Source organism: Babylonia areolata, chromosome 2 (genome assembly GCF_041734735.1).
Source record: "Babylonia areolata isolate BAREFJ2019XMU chromosome 2, ASM4173473v1, whole genome shotgun sequence".
Classification (NCBI taxonomy): Eukaryota; Metazoa; Mollusca; class Gastropoda; order Neogastropoda; family Buccinidae; genus Babylonia; species Babylonia areolata.
In genome coordinates, this window is record NC_134877.1 from 26012446 (window position 1) to 26032048 (window position 19603).

General features: G+C 42.7%; 1 protein-coding gene across 6 annotated transcripts in view; it reads right to left on the reverse strand.

Moving 5' to 3' along the window:
* The window catches only part of LOC143299761 (uncharacterized), a 118570-nt gene that overhangs the window by 35249 nt on the left and 63718 nt on the right, over positions 1–19603 (reverse strand). The window contains exons 4-5 of one of the 6 annotated variants that reach the window (XM_076613258.1): positions 10003–10273; positions 3833–3934 (exon numbers count right to left, since the gene is read on the reverse strand). The exons of 3 other annotated variants lie outside the window; for them this stretch is intronic. In XM_076613258.1, coding sequence (XP_076469373.1) covers positions 10005–10273 — 269 coding nt within the window. In that variant the 3' untranslated portion in view covers positions 3833–3934; positions 10003–10004. Of the gene's footprint in view, positions 1–1974; positions 3935–10002; positions 10274–15888; positions 18851–19603 lie in introns of those variants that run through there. 2 more of the 6 variants (XM_076613328.1, XM_076613169.1) reach the window with 2 other exon arrangements.

Here is a 19603-nt window from a genome sequence, read left to right on the forward strand (position 1 = left end):
TTCACTAAGACAGAGCTTACAGGTCAGGATGTCAGTGAAGGGCTGTCACCTCACTAAGACAGAGCTTACAGGTCAGGATGTCAGTGAAGGGCTGTCACCTCATTGTGATAAGACAGAGCTTACAGGCCAGGATGTCAGTGAAGGGCTGTTGCCTAAGACAGAGCTTACAGCTCAGGATGTCAGTGAAGGGCTGTTGCCTAAGACAGAGCTTACAGGTCAGGATGTCAGTGAAGGGCTGTCGCCTCATTAAGACAGAGCTTACAGGTCAGGATGTCAGTGATGGGCTGTCACTTCATTTAGACAGAGCTTACAGGTCAGGATGTCAGTGAAGGGCTGTCACTTCATTAAGACACAGCTTACAGGTCAGGATGTCAGTGAAGGGCTGTCGCTTCACTAAGACAGAGCTTACAGGTCAGGATGTCAGTGAAGGGCTGTCACTTCATTAAGACACAGCTTACAGGTCAGGATGTCAGTGAAGGGCTGTCGCTTCACTAAGACAGAGCTTACAGGTCAGGATGTCAGTGAAGGGCTGTCACTTGATTAAGACACAGCTTACATGTCAGGATGTCGGTGAAGGGCTGTCACTTCACTAAGACAGAGCTTACAGGTCAGGATGTCAGTGAAGGGCTGTCACCTCAATGAAATGAAACTAAGCTTATAGGTCAGGATATCAGTCATCCCTCCTTTTTCTTCCTCTTCTTTTCTTGAGATTGCATTACTTCTGTTAAGTAAAGCCAATTGTAACACTAAAAACGTAAACGAAAAGTAGTTGCTGTGATTTCAATTGATACCGCACTAATATTTCAGAGGATTTGAGGGGTTAAAGCGAAGGTAATAAAAGGGTGAATTGTGTGTGCTCGGCTAATCACAACAGACAGACAGACTGACTGACTAACTTTGATGCAAACATCCAAGCGGTCTGATTAACGAATTTAGAGCAGGTAAGCCATTTCTGTTTCTGTTTCAAGGATGTGTCAATGAATGTGGACTGGTCCATATATGCTACACCAGATCTGCTTTAAAAGAAAATTATAATAATAATAACAATAATAAGCAAAGAGACAAACTGAAACCTGTACTTTGAGTGACCTACAGGTCCTGACAGTCACTGCTGTTCTTTGGATCACTATACAACACAGACACTCTCCACTAATATCAAATTCCAGCCCAAATAGTCGGGACAGCAGTTACCTCAACTGCTGTTCTGATGGTCATAGTCCAACACTGACTGACTGTCATCATACCAAAGACATAGTCTTCAGGACTCAGGGCAGTGTGAACGATGGTGGGTTTGTTTTTTGTTGTTGTTTTTGTCTGCCTGTCTGCTTGCTTTGGCTTGGATTTGTTTTTTGTTGTTGTTTTTTTACATCAAATGGGCAAGTGAAAAACACTCTGACACGTTGCAACTGATGGGATAACACACACACACACACACACACACACACACACACACACACACACACACACACACACACACTTGAATGTGCTATACAAAAAATTCCTTCCGCCCTGGCCCCCACTCCAAAATTATCCCAGTGAAACATGATGTCTTCACATTTCATTAAGATGCAGTGAGATCTGAGAGGTGAGAGCGAGTGACACAGCATGTGTGACTGCCGGTCGAAGCTAGGCCACCTTGGTAAAACGCCAGGATTCCTAACCACAAAACCACACGGGACTCAAGATATGTTTCTTCATACCTGCGACTGAATGCAAGCAAGAATGGTAAGCACACCTGAGTGAGTGACTCAACAGGAGTGTCCACTGTTAGATATTTCTCCCTCTGTCTCCTTCTCTCTCTCTCTCATGCTCATCCAGATCTTAATTGGGGGCGGGGGGGGGGGAAGAAAAAGAATAGAAACAGACATGCTCACAAACTAATCCCCTAACAGACAAATCTGTGACAGTGTCTAACTTGACGCCAATTACCTTTCGTCGTGTGGATGATTTCTCCATATCCACGAAGCCAATTCCTCATCTATACCTTTACCACGCTCCGGAACCAGCCAGCAGCGGACTGATGCACCAGGGACAGTGCAGAGAGGAGAAGGTACAGGAGGGGCAGGCATGGGGGAGGGTGAGGGCATGCAGCTGTCATCTCATATGTCCACCCATGCCGGTCTTGCACGTCACCATTTGCACAGAGCACCGTTGTGTCAAGTACTGCCACTAACGCCTTGACCTCTGTTGAACAGTATGCTCACCGATGTAAGACACAACTCAGAGGGTCAGGATGTTAGTCACCACTCTTCGTATGCACTCCTTCCTCTTGGGACTGTGCTAATTCTGTTCAACAAAGTCAATGATGCTACTGGTAAGTGCACAAAAAGCGTAGTGCTTAAACTCCAGGCCACTTCAAATCCAGGCATCCAAGGGTCAGCAGCCAAGGGGTTAAGAATGTCCACTTTCTATGTACAGGTCCAGGACCACTGCCGCTTCCATTACTGCCTTAAGAATGTCCACTTTCTATGTACAGGTCCAGGACCACTGCCGCTTCCATTACTGCCATCTCCACTCCATCGCTTTCACAGTCTGTGGCCATGGTTGTCATTCGCATTCATTTCAGGGTGACTCCACTTGGTTTCAACTCTCTCGCTCTCCCTTGCTCTCCGAGATTTGTCCAAATACACATTCTACTGTCTTGATGCAGTTAATTGAGGATTCATAAAGCAGACATTTGCACACACAAAATTCAAACAAACAAACAAAACACACACAAAAAACTGTCCCGAAAAGATTTCTATGACACTATTTTCATTTTTACACATGATCCTTCTCCCTTCCTAGATTCAGTGGATATTCTTCAGCTCCTCCTCAGATGCTTTTCTTTACATTTCTTTCACTGTAGTCATCTTTTTAATTACTAAACATCTTTACGCAAGTATTCTTGATGTACTTCTGCAGTTATTTTTGTATTTTCATCTTGATGTCAATTCTCCTCAATTTTACATAATCACGGAGTATCAAGGTCTCGGTTGTTTCCCTCCCTATATTTTACTCTCTATATCATACATATATACAATATATATATATATCAGGTACCATTCTACTCTTTAATAAAAGTTCAAATGTTTTACCACTGCTTGTATTCACAGTGAGATCCCACCTCTCGATCCAAACAAGTCTGTCTACTCTCAGAAACATTAAGCCAACCAATACTTAAACACAATGATGTGTAGAGCACATAGATACATTCACAAGCACTCAATAATGCTGGACAGTTGTGAATACGTATGATGTTACTGAAGAGCAAAATGTTTCTCTGTAACACAGTTCTTGGAAGGATTTCCTTTGAGTCCAGCTTTCCATTATAAAATAACGAAATGACTGCTGTCAATATCTTTCTTTAACGCAAACTCTTTAAGGAATTGAATTCATTTAAATCCAGCTTTCCCTCTCTCTTTAATACAACAGAATTTCTGTTGTATTTTCTGTATTTCTTTACAACAAAAATATTATTAGGATTTCCATTTAATCCAGCCTTTTGTGTTTCTTATAATTAAAAAAAAAAATCTTAATCTTAGTAGGATTTCCTTTAAAACCACCTTTCCATACTTCTTTCCTACTAAAACCTCAATAAGGTTTTTGCCCAATCAAGTTTTTTTGTATTTCTTTACAACAACAACAACAAAAACTGAACAAAATTTCCATTCAATCCAGCTTTCCGTTTTTCTTCACTACAAAAAAAAAAAAAAAAAAAAAAAATCTTTAAACAGGAACTCCTTTTCAATTCAAACTTGAATAATTCTCATTTGGAGCCGCTGCTGCTGTCACTTCAGACTTTCTTGGTACATTCTCATCAGATTCTTCCTCCGCTCCGTCTGTCTCCGCTTCCGTTCGCGCGCAAGCTCTCGGACCCGCTGGCACTTGACGGGGTCGAGCTTCAGCCGCTGCCGATACTGCCGCATGTACTCACGGCGCCGCCAGCTGGCACCTGCACAACCCACAGCACCCGGGGATCAACAGCTGGTCGTGAGGCAGCTGAACAAGAATGATAATAATTATAATAATAATAATAATAATAATGAATACTTGTTGAGCGCTTTCTTCCGTTAAAGGGAGCTCAAAGCGCTTTACAAGAAACGATAAACACACACACACACACACACACACACACACAGACGCACACGCAACAACTTACAAGAAAACTGAGGTAATCAGAAAAAAATGTTTAAGGATGAATTAGATTTCCATGTTGTTGTTTTTCCCCTGTGTGTGTGTGTGTGTGTGTGTGTGTGTGTGTGTGTGTGATTGTGTTTGTGTGTGTGTGTGATTGAGTGTGTGTGATTGTGTTTGTGTGTGTATGTGTGTGTGTGTGTGTGTGTGTGTGTGTGTGTATGTGTGTGTGTATGTGCGCGTGTGTTTGTGTGTGTGTGTTTGTGTGTGTGTGTTTGTGTGTGTGCGTGGGCAAAGGCGCGTGTTGGTAAATGTGTTTGCCTTTGTGTGCATGTGTACCGATGTGGGTATGCCTGTCTGTGTAAAATATGAGACCGAATTTTGAATCTATGAGCACATGTGCACACACACACACACACACACACACACACAAAGATGAGGGGGGGATCATTTTATGTGAGGACACACAGACACACACAGACACAAAGAGACACAGACATATAGAGACAGAGACAGAGACACACACAGACACAGACACAAACACACACATAAAGATACAGTACATCCCCCACAAATGATATCAGCCAAGAGAAAGGGCAAGAACTAACAATTGAATATGAACGAAGAACATGCTCTTTTAATTTGAATGTCTCAATGCTGATATTTTCAATTACAAATGCTTTTCCATCCATTGTCTGGTTGTTGTTTGTTTGTTGTTGTTGTTTTTTAACATGACTTGACAATTAGGCAGGAAAGTTTCCTACACTCAGAATCAAACGTTTTAACTTACTTGCGTACCGCGGTCATCTCTCACCACCCTCCTCAACAAAACCGATCGGTTTCACACACACACTAAAACAAGTGCTGACCCTGTGAATCATGTTCTTCAATATCAAGATGAAATGTTCATTCAGCACAGCAGCCACCAGATGTCACTGACGGCAACAGACTACCCTGCACACTGGTCTCTTAACGGAGGAAGTGGCAGAATGGTTGAGACGCTCCTCTGCCATTACAGAGTCCGTGAGGGTCTGGGTTGAAATCCCGCTCTCGCCCTCTCTCCCAAGTTTGACTGGAAAATCAAACTGAGTGTCTAGTCATTCGGATGAGATGATAAACTGAGGTCCCCGTGTGCAGCACGCCACTTCGCGCACTGAAAAAGAACCCACTGCAACAAAATTAACAAATGATTGGTATAAGGACAGGCCCAGCGCTTCCTTTCTGAGGCAGTGTCCGGGTTTGTTCCAATGTACCTTTTATTTACATGTGTGCCAGCTGAATCGGTAGCGTAAGCATCACTGACTTGAAGTTGTGTACCTTGTGTCATGGAGAGAGTTACCACTCTTTACTATTTGTTAACCACTGCAACAAAAGTGTTGTCCTCTAGCAAAATTCTGTTGAAGAAACCCACTCTGATTGGTACACAAATACATATGCAAACACTCAAAACCTGACAGAGCGCGCTGGGTTAAGGTGCTGGTCAGGCATCTGCCTAGCAGATGTGGTGTATAATATCCCGATCTGTCCAAACGCAGAGACGCCTCCTTGAGAAACCGAAGCAATGAATCTCTACAATGACGGCACTGTGGCAGTCAGTTTGGCGCTGGGGACTTCCGATCCAGTGTTCGCCAGTGACCAGGGTTCGAGGCCCCGTTTCACCCTGGTTGTGTGTCCTTTGGGAAAGGCGCTGTTCTCTGACTTTCCTCTCACCGCCAGATGTAAACTTGTTCCTGACATCAGTTGAAGAAGGTCAAAATGGTGGACGGTGAGGACTGGGCCCCGCCTTCCGATGCCAAGCCTGAGACGCAGTGGATATGAAGGTTTTTTTTTCCCTCTGTGTGTGTGTGTGTGTGTGTGTGTGATTCTGTTTGTGTATGTGTGTGTGTGTGTGTGTTTGAGTGTGTGTGTGTGTGTGTGTGTGTGTGTGGCTAAGGGACCTTCGACCGAAACTATCAAATGAACTTTGTAGCCTGAAGTAAACAACTGACGCCCACGTTCTATGCATCATTGTGACTGTACCGTCTTAGACTCTGCAAAAACCCACAGCTCACAGTCCTTGAGACTTGTTCTTTTTTGTATTTTTCCAATTAAACTTAACTTCGATCTCTCTGTGTAGAACCGTTACGTTCAAAATTCTTAGCAATTCGGCAGCTGAACTTTGGCCAAAGAAATCAGTGTTGCATGAGTCTGAAATGCAGTTACAATTTTTCCATACTTATCAATGGTGTAATATTTTGTGTTTTTTGTTGTTGTTGCATCCAGCTCTTTTGAGTGGCTATCATGCCCTCCTCAAAAATAAGGGTTTGTTCTAAACTGGTAGAGAATGGAATGACTATGTTTTGAGTTTGCATGAGTTTTCAGTATGAGTTTTCAGTCTAAATTGTAAAATGAAATCAGTACCTTAAAATCAAACAACAGTTGTCCAACGTTGCTGTAGAGGTAAGAAAGATGGTGGTTTGGAAAACTACGGCTTGATTGACCTTCACCTTCATCAACATTCACACAGGGACTGCTGGGAGAAGAGAGAGGGAAGGAGAGAAAGAGATGACTGAAGTTGTGAAGGATTTTCAATGGACATCTACTGCTAAAATTACATAATGCTACTGAATTTGATGGGAACAAGGTACACACTGATCACAAAACATCGCTTTTGACAAGATTACCCCCCCCCCCCCCCCCCCCACAAAAGCTAGGAACAAGATACAGTGCTTTTGACAGGAAATGTTTTCAATAGCTTAGGGCAAGGTTTTCACACCCATAAAAAAAACCACCAAAAAATAAACAGTGCTTTTGACAGGAAATGTTTTCCATACTTTGGGACACGGTACACTCTCATCACAAGAAAAGAGTGCTTTTTGGCAGGAAATGGTTTACGAAGCTAGGAACAAGGTACACATTTGTCACAGAAAAAGTGCTTTTGACAGGAAATGTTTTACGTAGCTAGGAACAAGGTACACATTTATCACAGAAAAAGTGCTTTTGACAGGAAATGTTTTCCATTCTTGCGTCCAGTTCATCTCAAACCACATGGAGTCATGGATGCAAATCCATCATTCATGGGAATGAATGTGTGTGTGTGTGTGTGTGAGAGAGAGAGAGAGAGAGAGAGAGAGAGAGAGAGAGAGAGAGAGAGAGAGAGAGAGCATATTTCATCCCTTCACTAAAGCACGATGCTGACAGGGCCATCGCAGTCTACAACATGAAATATATCTGCATCACCTGACTGAAGACACTGCACCACATTACTGCTGAACAAACATGTATTTTTCAGACAGGCCACAGGTACACATAGCAGACAAGAAGCAAAACTTCAACAAATGCCAACATTGTGAAACATACGAATGCAGAAGAAAAGTAACCAGGTGAGAATATGTGAGTTCCATTTTCAGTTTCTCATGAAGGCATCACAGTGCTCAGACAAATCCATAAACGCTACACCACATCTACTAGGAAGATGTCCAACAGCAGAATAACCCAACGCGTTTGGTCAGGCCTTGAGTACATGTATATATGTATTTGTGTACCTATCTGAGTGGATTTCTTCAACAAAATTTTACCAGAGGATATCACTTTTGTTGCCATGGGTTCTTTTTCAGTGCGCAAAGTGCGTGCTGCGCCACAGTTTATTGTCTCGTCTGAATGACTAGACGCTCAGCTTGGCTTTCCAGTAAAACAAAGGGGAAAGGGCAAGAGCAAGAATTGAACCCAGACCCACACGGACATTGCATTGGCAGATTAGCATCTTAACCATACTGCCACCTTCCTCTCTGATCCCGATGTGAGAAGAAATGAAGTGTTCTCAACATGTTGATGATGGATTTTGAGTTCAAACAGAGAAACTAAAAAAATATAAAAAAAACCTGTGAAGGTTGTCACTGCATGCTCTGAACAGCTAATCCACATGTCACTGCATGCTCTGAACGGCTAATCCACATGTCACTGCATGCTCTAAACAGCTAATCCACATGTCACTGCATGCTCTGAACAGCTAATCCACATGTCACTGCATGCCCTGAACGGCTAATCCACATGTCACTGCATGCTCTAAACAGCTAATCCACATGTCACTGCATGCTCTGAACAGCTAATCCACATGTCACTGCACTGCATGCTCTGAACGGCTAATCCACATGTCACTGCATGCTCTGAACGGCTAATCCACATGTCACCGCATGCTCTGAACAGCTAATCCACATGTCACTGCATGCTCTGAACAGCTAATCCACATGTCACTGCATGCTCTGAACGGCTAATCCACATGACACCCGATGCTCTGAACAGCTAATTCACATGTCAGTGCATGCTCTGAACGACTAATCCACATGTCAGTGCATGCTCTGAACGACTAATCCACATGTCACTGCATGCTCTGAACGGCTGATCCACATGTCAGTGCATGCTCTGAACAGCTAATCCACATGCCACTGCATGCTCTGAACGACTAATCCACATACCACTGCATGCTCTGAACGACTAATCCACATGCCACTGCATGCTCTGAACGGCTAACCCACCTTCTTCGGAGGGAACGGCTACTTTTGGGGGAAAATGTGTGTGGGGAAGGGGGTGAGGGTTGAAGAGAGTAATGCCTCCTAACATCAATTCTAAAATTACGCCTGCCAACATACAAATACAATTGAAATATTAAAAATAACCACCACCACCACCATGCAAGCTTTACAACTGCTATAAATATCATACATATATTATACATATATAACCAAAGGCACAACAGTTTCTGTCCTTCAGAAGCGTACTTGATTCTCTCGATCTCTCTCTCTTAAAAGCACAATAGTTTTTGTCTTTAAGCACTGTCCTTGACTCTCTCTCTCTCTCTCTCTCTCCCTCTCTCTGATTTGAAAGGTTCAACAGACAACAATAAAAGATACGGTGCTTTCAGAACACACATGTGTGATAACTCAGGATATAACTGTCAGCACAAGCCAGGAACAACAAAGTCTGAGTACAAAAGTTCCTAAGAAAGAAAAAAAAGTGTATAAAGTTCCCAATAATAATAATAATGATATTTATATAGCGCTGAATCTTGTGCATAGACAAATCAAAGCGCTTTCGCACCAGTCATTCACACGCATGCATAACTCTAAAACTGGAGAAACTGAAGACAAGGAAGAGGCAGGGAAGGGAGGCTATTTTGGGAAGAGGTGGGTTTTAAGGTCAGACTTGAAACAGCTGAGTGTGGAGGGAGACCTGACGAGGAAATTCATTCCAATTGCAAGGTCCAGAGACAGAGAAAGAACGGCGGCCAACAGTCGAGTTTGAATCTGGGTATATGATGTCCATGGCAAAATATAGCAAGTCAGTTCCAGTTCCAGTTTCTGGAAGGGGTCAAAGTGTGTGGACTGATCCATACGCGCTACACTTCATCTGCTTATAAAGTTTCGTTTTGTTTTGTTTTGTTTTTCTAACTTTAGGAGCGGATGCCTGACCTATGTATAAACAGAGCATGCTGATCAGGCCTCGAGATAAGTACCAGTAAATACATTAAAATATGAAGAATGTCAAAGGTAAAAACAATGCCAAATGGTACATCCTCTGCCACGCAGGTTCACATATTGTGTATGTGTGCATGCAAGTATGTATGTGTGTGTGTGCACGTGCATGCATGTGTGCATGCATGCGCATGTGTGTGTGAGTCCACATAATGTACAAAGTCGTGTACCTGTGCATGTGTATCAACAAATCACTATATTGTAAATACAGACTTGAATATCACATGCATAAAAAAAAAATTTTTTTAAAGAAAAAGACTGAAACAATGACAAAAACTTAGAAGTAACAAGTAAACAGCCATAAAATAATAATAAAAAAAATAATAAAAAATTGTTTTCTTCTTCAAAACTGTTGTCAGTGAAGAAAAGAACTGACCGTCACAGGGTGCGTGAGTGCTTCCTAACCACCTTCACCCCCTTGGTCAGCTTGTCCCGCCTCTTTCTCAGCACGTCTTTCATCTTATACATCAGGTACTTCTCCGGATCCTCCTTCAGCCGCTGACGGTACTGCCGCATGCGCTCCGCCTGCGTGATGCCGGGCTGGTATTTTAAACGCGACTGATGACTGCTGCCGCTGCCACCTCCGTCGCTTGATCGGTGATCTGCCCGATGATCAGCTTGCTGTTCCCTGCCCCACCATAGTGATGCTGAAAGGAGGGAACGTATAAAAACTCTTGACGTTTTTTTTCTTTTTCTTTTATTTTATTTTATTTTATTCTTTTTTTTCTCTCTTTTTTTTTTAGAGCAATTGGGGGTGGGGGGGGGGGAGGAAAATGTCATAATTTGACAAATTGTTGGAATGTTTAAAAACTCTTGACTCTTTTGAGAGCTATTGGAAGAAATGAAAATGTGAAAAACGGTTGGAATGTATAAAAACTCGACTTTTTTTTTTAAAGAGCAAATTGAAGACATGAAAATGTAACAAATACTGATCAAATGTGAAAGAAAAAAACAAAAAAACAAAACCCCCACATTTTCTTGCTTCTTGATACAATACAAGGCACACAACTCTGAGCTTTGTCTTATCATATGAAGCAGAAGATAATGTCCTTGTTCAACTGGACTATCAGGGCTTCGTTACATTAAAAGCCCTCTAAATGAAAACTGTTTCACTTACCCAAAATTACTGTATCATTCAGTCTGTTCCTAACCAGTAACCTCTGGAATATCACGAGAACATGGGTTAGACTTAAGACTGGATCAGTGCATTGTCTGAAAAGGAATAATGCAAATAAACTATTTTTCAAACAATACACAAGTGAGGTAACTTTTGTTGTGACACAAAACACAATACAATTACCGTATGTCATCTTTCAGTACCCACTGTCTCACTTTGGTCTTGTTTTTATTGATCACCAGTGTTGCCTGCTGATGGATATTATTCTACAGCTTAATAATCTTTATGCAGAATAATGTCCCAGATATGTTTACTTCTGCAATACGTCTCTGTTTTAATGTGCAGTGAATTTTGAAATGTAAAAATGCTCTTTGTTGAGTGGTAATGGTCAATGACTTCATCAAAATTCTAAGACTTCTCCGGACCTTTAAGGGCCAAATATGTTTTTCTCCAAGACTTTTCCAACCCTGGAAATGCTTCTCTTGGTTTTCCAAGACTTTTCCCGACTTCCATGACTATACAAACCCTGTGGGTTTTCCAAGACCACAGACAGGAAATGCCTGCTTTGTTCCAATCTTCCACTACTCACTCACTTAAACCCTAAGTTAAGAAGACAGACTTTCTTCATTTGCTTAATCTTCTTTTTCTTCTATCATAGGTTGCAAATCTCACATTCACTCGTATGTACACGAGTGGGCTTTTACGTGTATGACCGTTTTTACCCCACCATGTATGCAGCCATACTCCCTTTTCAAGGTATTTAATCACACTTTGTCTAATAATGACTGTCAGTTTTCACATCTCAATCTTTCCATGAGTGAAAAGATGAGAATAACAAACAGCACTGACTGGGATGAGAATGAGAGAGAGAGAAAGAGAGGGTGGGAAAGAGAAAAGGTGAGAGACTCAAAAGACTCAAAACCATATTACTCAAGGATTTTTGGCATGGTCTTCAAATCTGTCCCAGAGAGCAGAGAGTGAGTGAGAGAGAGAGAGAGAGAGAGAGAGAGAGAGAGAGAGAGAGAGAGAGAGTTTCCATTTGTGTACAAGCACTCAAGCATAAATACTCGTGGAAACTCACCTACCAACATTTTCTTGTGTGCTTGCATGCGAATATGCTACACATGCTTTTTTCACACATGCACTTCTTGAGGGCAGGAAAAAAAAAATTTTTTTAAACCAAACCACCACCACAAACACAGGCACAATCATACAGACACATAAACTTGTATGTAACAGTGTTTTATTCACAGTTTACAAAGGGACAAGCACCCAGAATTTTACAACAAAATAATGATCACAGGCATATCATAAAATTAAACGAAATAAAATAAAATAAACAAGAAACCAAGGTTGAGTAAAAGACTCACACCAAAACAGCCAAAAGAACACTAAACAAACGAGGAACACAGAACGACAGAGGATAATCAATAACAGTAATAAGGCGCCTAAGAAGCATGGGACCATGGTTGGACAGACTACAGCTCAAACGATGTAATTCCATTACAGGGTTTACAAAGATGCAATGAAATTACAAACTTGATTCGATTTGTCCTGTCTTTTTCTTGCCAGGCTCTGAGTTCAGTCAGATAAGTAGCACGACTCGAGGTTCAGTGTTATACACAGATGCAGAAATTCGCCGATCAACATGTGCAAAAAAAAAAAAAAGAAAAAAAAAAAAGAAAAAAAAAGAAAGAAAGAAAGAAAAGAAAAGAAAAGAAAGCAGCATCTGATTAAAAAAACAACAACCACACACACAAAAAAAAAAAAACCCCAACTAAATTAAAACATCATTTCATACACACACACCTATTCTCCTCCTGTCTCTGGCCCACAAACTCATCAATGTCCCCCATCTCCTCCTCAGAATCCTTCACCCCTTCTCTAACAAGACGTGTGTGTGTGTGTGTGCATGTGCGCACTCATCCATGTGTGTGTACGTGTGTGTGTGTGTGCACGTATGTGTGAGCATGTGTGTGTGCATGCACTGATGTGTCAATACATTCATACTGGCTGAATAGCACTAACCAGTTTTGGTCCAGAAGAATTGTTTGCAACATCCAAACAGTTTTCTGCGGCACACTGTTAGCTGCAAAAAAAACTTGTCAGTCAGACTCAGACCCACCGTGGCAGAATCAATTAGGCACTGAGACTTCTGATCCAGTTAGTTAGTTAGTAGGCCTCCTTCGGTCATGGCTGACCATGGATAGAGTATATCCAACCTAATGTCTAACTGGGCTGTCTGCTTGGACCAAGCAGCGTCGCCTATGACTGTAGAGACCGATGCAAGAGAGACAGTTTCTGTCGCAGCAATCACGTGTAAACTGATGCTGGTCTGTTGGGTGCCATCCCTTTTCTGCGAGCTCACTTTTCTGCTGCAGCAGCTGACAGTTTGTCCTCACCAATCCGTAGCTGATTCTTGAGAGTGCCTCTCCAGCTGTTGCGGTCATCTGCAAGGTCCTCTCAGGAGTCAGTGTTGATTCAAGCGCCTTCATATCACGTTTGCAAACGTCTTTGTATCTCAGCTATGGGCGGCCGATGCTTCTCTGCCCCGTGGCGAGCTCTCTTTTAAGGATGTCTTTTGGGATGCCACCATCTTCCATGTAGCGAACGTGGCCCAGCCAGCGAAGCCGACGCCGTCTCAGCATGGTATTCATGATGTTCACCAGTAATCAGCATCTGAGGCCCTGTTTCAGTCTGGCTTTTCTCTGGCACTTTCCTCTGATTTCCCTCATTCCACCCAGGTGTAAGCAGGTACCAAACTTCGGTTGGGAAAAGTTAAAATGGCAGAAGGGCAGGGTTGGGTTCCACCTTTTTATGCCGAGCACTGGACACAGTGGACACGACTTCACTGCCCTGATGGCTCAAGAGGCTGTGGGAACTTCCTTTTAATCCTCTTCTTTATTTGTCCTTGGTGAAGACTCCCAGGCGGAACCTGAAGGCTGGCAAGGAAATACAGGTAACATTTTGTGTGGAGTACAGTTCCTGTTCTCCATCTTACACGCCCACAAGACCTATGATTTTATATACTTTGCGGAGGGATTCAATTTTTGCGTTCATTTCCCAGTGCAACTGGCTGGCTGGTACAGTGGTAAACTCTGGTCACTAAACTGATAGAGTGACTGAAGATGTGTTTAATAAAATGAAAAATGTGAATACATCTTTTCCATGAAACTAAAGAATAATGAGGCCTGGAGTGTAAAGGATTAAACAATAAAGGGTGGTAGCTCTCTCCATGTACTGACTTGGAAGTCATCTTTTCCATGGTTAGATGTTGAGCGTATTTTCAACGCACTGTTCCCGTATACATGCATTTTTTCTCTCTTTCTCTTCTCTTTTATCATTATCATTATTCTGATGTCATTCTCTTTCATTGCGCCAACAGGAACACAGCTTCCTCCCAACAGCCTTGTCACCAGGTGTCTGGAGAAATTTGCCAGAAGGCATGGAAGGCCTCGAAACAACCCCGACTCTTACACAGCCCCACGTTGCAGGCCACACACTCGTAGGACGTCTGCACGCGGTGCCCACTGGAGGTGAACACGCCCTTCTGAGCGCAGTACACGCAGTTACGCTGGGCGCGCCGCGTCATGACGCGCGTGTGCCGGTGACTGCCGCCGCGGTGGTGGTGGTGCGGAGGAGGGCGAGGGCCAAGCGGTGATGGGTGTTGCTGTTGACTGCTGCTGCCATCTGTGGACACGTCACAGGGGGGTGGACCGTCAGTGGTGGTAACTCCGTTCAATTCTTCTTTTAATACTTTTTATATATTTCTTTTATTAAGAGTGAAAAAAAAAGTGAATGGTGCCAGGGGGTGTGGGTCATCAGTGGTGATTACTCCACACAATCCTTTTTTTTTTTTGAAGATGTCTTTCTTTTCAAAAAGAAAAAAAAAGTGAAGGGAGTCGGGGGTGGGGGATGGGTGGGGGATGTCAAGGCTGATAACTCTACTCAATTTGTGTGTGTGTGTGTGTGTGTGTGTGTGTGTGTGTGTGTGTGTGTAAGATTGTTGTCTTTTTAAGTGAAAAAGTGAAGGGGGGTGGGGTAATCAGTTGGGTTGAGGTATAGACAGATCTGCTCAATGCTCCTTCAAGTTGTACTCTTTCTTTCTTTCTTTCTTTTTAAAAAAAATCATCTAAATTATTCTTGTTTCTTTTTTTTCTTTTTTCTTTAGAGAAAAGAAAAGTAACTGCCATTGGTGATTATTGCGCTTAAGATTGCTTTGAATTGTTTTGCTTATTTAAAAAGGAAAGAGAAAAGTGAATGGGGAGGGGGCTTGGGGGGGTGGGGGGGGGGGGGGGTAATAAGAAAGACGTATTTTCAACTGGTTCAAGAGAAAAAAAAGGAAATCAGTTAAAAGGGTAAACTGTCAGTGAACTCCGCTCAATGATTCTTTAAAAAAAAAAAAAATCTTTTTTGAAAAGGAAGAAGAAAAGTGAAGAGGAAGGGGGTAAGGGAGAGAGAAAAATGATTGACTCAATGCTTCTTTAATATATGAGAAAATTTTGTCAAACCCAGTAAATTACAGGTTTTCTCCCCATTTCGCATCTTTTTGATACTGATCTTTTTTTTCTTTTTCTTTTTTTGGTCTGTGTGTGTGTGTGTGTTGTGGTGTGGTGGGGAGGGAGGGACAGTACATATCCTAATTATGTCTCTTTGACATCATGATTATGTTCTTATTTTGTTGGTCTGAGTTTGTTTTTATTAGGAGGGGTGGGGGTTTGGGGGGGGGGGGGGTTCGTTGTATAGTATATATCCTGAATGTTCTTTTGACTCAGCGATTAATCATTTCACGCCGGTGTATATCCCCAGTATGTTCTTTGAAACAATATTTTTTCAGAAACAATCATTTCCTAGTTGCAGCGCTGTGAACCTGTGAAGAACTTTTTTTTTTTAATCTTCAGCTGATTTTATTCAAATTACATTTAACTAGTGATTAAATCTTCTTAACACGCAAATTACATATCCTACCCTTCTTCTCAGCATTGTCATTCTGAATCCTTTTTGGGCTTGTATATGTTTACAGAACATTTTCCCAAGAACCCTTTCAATAATGTAATACCCACCCACCCCCTGATCCTTTTCCACACACACACACACACACACACACACATGAATCCACATGGACAAACACAAAAGTCTTGCATAGTTGTTTATAAACCAATTTTTATTTTCCTTCACGTCGGTCAATTTTTTTTTAATATAAAATAAACAAAAACAAAAAATCAAAAAAGAAAGAATGAATAACAGGCAGAGAGACAAAAAATATCTGACATTTTTCAAAACAAAACATAAAACAAACAATCATCAGAAATCTGTGTGAAATAGCAAACTCCAGTCGGGCCACACACAACTGACAAACGACGACTGCATGATCTAGTTTCTGTTTCCGTCTGTTTCAAAGAGGTGTCAAAACATGCACACTGATGCATACATTGCTGCACCACATCTGCTTCACACAAGAAAATAATCTTTAAACTAAAACAAAGGATACCTACCAGCCGCCGTGGCGAAGTGGTTAGCGCCGCGGACTGACGGCTGGGAGGACGCGGGTTCAAATCCCAGCGGAGGTGGGTTTTTCGGCCTGTGGCCGGCTCCTACCCAGAGTTGAGTGTGCTGTGGGCTTAAATGGGGAGACTGGGACCACACAGTCGAGTGTCATCCACTTCAAGGACGCGTCTTTGGGTGTGTTGCTCTAATTACCTGACCAACACTGCAAGTGTCTGTATCTCTCGGGCCTGGTTAACGCCGGGATATCATTATGACAGGAAACGTAGAGTACAGCCTTGTCACGCAGTCCCAAACCAAAATGGACCTCCATAGCAACATCGTCATCATCATCGCCATCCTCCTCCTCCTTCATCGTCATCAATATAAAAACAAAATAGTCTCAAAGTCTGTGGCCTTTCATGCCCTGCTCTCATGGTGACCTCAGTTTCGATACCCTTCCACTTCCGTGCTTGGGGCGAGTCCTGCAAATGTCGTCATTGTCGGCAGATTCATGGGGGGCTGTTGGCTGAGGGGCGTGGTGGCGGTCTCCACTCTGGGAGGGACGCTCACTCAGTCTGGCTCAGCGACTAAGCCATTATTGTCGTTAGTAGGGGGCTTAGTAGGTGGTGTCTTAAGTACGTTAAAACAGAACAGGCAACACTGAACACCACCGAAGTGACTCAGCAACAGTGCAGGGTCTCCTCTGGTGTGTGGCCTCCTGGCGACTTAACATCGATGGTTCCCTGTGGACTGCCGACGCTGGAACTGCAACGGACGAACCCGGGTGTGGCCGTGTGTGTGGGAATCTAAATGAGCGGCTTGGGAGTAATGCCACTGAAACGGTGCAGATGATGGGGCAGCAAAAAAAAAAAACAAACAAAAAAAAACAAAAAAACCAAGGATACCTGACCTGTGTGAAAACCCAACACACGGGTCAGGCTTTGAATCCCTATCCTTGGAGCCGACCTGCAGGATGGCCTAGTGACTGACAACAACAATAAAATTTTAAAAAAAACAAAAAACCCCACTGCATTTCAAAGTCTGAATCATTATGTCTTTCAGCAAACAACAACCCCCTCCTCTCAATGACCGATACACACCACTACTCAGTTTTCTCTTTGCAGGGTTCCCACAGACACGACAAAACAAAATTCCACACTTGTTCAAGTCTGTTTCCAGACCTGACTGAAAGTTTTCCATGACAAACACAACGCTAACCTTTGTCTGCAACACCGCAGACAAAAAAATAAATAAAGTGACTGGCAGATAGTCCAGTAACAAACTGACAATGTTCAGTTTTCATCACTTTTGGTTTATTTGCTGTTGTTTTGTTTTTGTTTTTCAAATTAAAATTCCAAGAATTTTCCAGAAACTGATGGGCAAAACATAGTTTTCCAAGACTTTTTCCTGCCCTGGAAATGAATCTCTCATTTGCCCCAAGACTTTCCCAGACTTCCATGACTGTGTATCAACCCTAACACACACACTCAACGCTCTCTTTGGTACATCATCTGTGGTAACTGGTATCATAGGGTGAAACTCACAACAGCTAAAACATAAAGGCAATCAAGAATTCTTAATGCATGTACATGTATGTACATAATTATGTATATGTTCATGCATGCGCAATTGTGTGTGTGCTCGTGCATGCGACTGCACCTGCCTGCATATGTGTGTGTCCTTGCATGCATACGCATGTTTGAACTGTGTGTGAGTGTCTTGGGTATTGCACAGATGGGATTTTTTTTGCTTGCCCTTGTTTTAGATATATCAGGCATTCTATTTTTAATGTTGTTATACATTCATCTTTTAATGTTCTTAGTGTCAGCATAAAGCACTTAGTGCTCTGTAGTTTGGCGCTAAAAAAAAAAATCTTTAATAACCATTATAACAATAATAACAGAACTTTCACTATGGATCTAACCTAAACTATGTGTGTTCAGGCTGGGAACTGTTCATATGCTCAGACTGAGAACTGCTCATAAGCTCAGACTGATATCTGTTCATACACTCAGACTGGCATCTGCTCATACACTCAGACTGAGAACTTCTCATAAGCTCAGACTGAGAACTGCACAGTGCTCATATGCTCAGACTGAGAACTGATCACTGCTCAGGAACTGATCACTGCTCATACGCTCAGACTGGGAACTGCTCAATGAGAACTGCTCACTGCGTGCTCAGACATGGACCTGCTCATCACTTGCTCAGACTGTGAACTGATCACTGCTCATCCGCTCGGACTGGGAACTGCTCATCCCGTGCTCAGATTGTGACCTGCTCATCACATGCTCAGGCTGGGACGTGCTCAACAAACGCTCAGCCTGGGCGCTGTACTCCTCCAGCACCACGGCCGAGGCCAGCGCCGTGACTCGCTCTTTCTTCCGCGCCATGTATCTCTTTTGGTGCGCCAGCTGCCGGGCCCGGTACTCGCGGCACATCTCGGGGTTCTGTTTCAGCTTCTGGCGGTAGCGCCGCATCGACAGCGTGCTACTTTTCAGACTGCCCCCGCACCCCAGGTCGGGGCCACAGTGACCCCGGGCCGTACTCAAGGTGTGGGTCGGGAATCCTCCCGCCCCCAAGAACTGGACAGCGGCGGCGGCACGCCTTGCAAACCAGGCTGCAAGAAAAGAAAAGAAAGAGGCGGAGCTTCAGAGGTCAGAGAAACGAATCACAGACGAACGGGCTGGTCAGACTGCATTAACTTTACAAACTCTATCTTTTTTTTTTTTCTTTCAAAAACCTGGTCTGTGATCATTCTTGGGTTTCTTTCTTCTACAGCACCACCCCATGCCCGTTGACTCACGTTACATGTTTGGGGAATGAGAGATGCGGAGCTGAGGGGGAAGGGAGAGAGAAGGAAAGATAAAGAGAAAGTGATCATGAACGGTTCATGTAATTTGTAACTTTCTTTCATGTAATTGTAAAGCGCACTCAGCTCCTTGAAAGGGTGCTATACCAATGTACATGACTATTGTCATTATCATGACTGGAGAGAATAACAATTGTCAAAAAATAAAATGTGTTGTTTCAGTTGTCAGACAGTCTAGGAAAAAAAAAGTCAGTGTAACAGGAAGTGGATTAACTCTGGCATTCCTTATCCCCCTTCCTATATTTTATATATATAATTTTTAAAATACTTTTTTTTGTTGTTGTTACAGTTGCATGAAAAACGTTTTCATTCTGTCTTGTTTCATACTTGCATCATTCAATACATTAATTTTGATCTGCTATATAATGAAACATATTCATTTTGATAAATAAGAGCTTTAAAAGAAAAAGAAGAAGAAAGGTTACAATAAACCCAGATCAAATGCAGTCTACATCCAGAATACAGTAATTTCACTCCTGCCTATCTGCAAAACCATTTTTC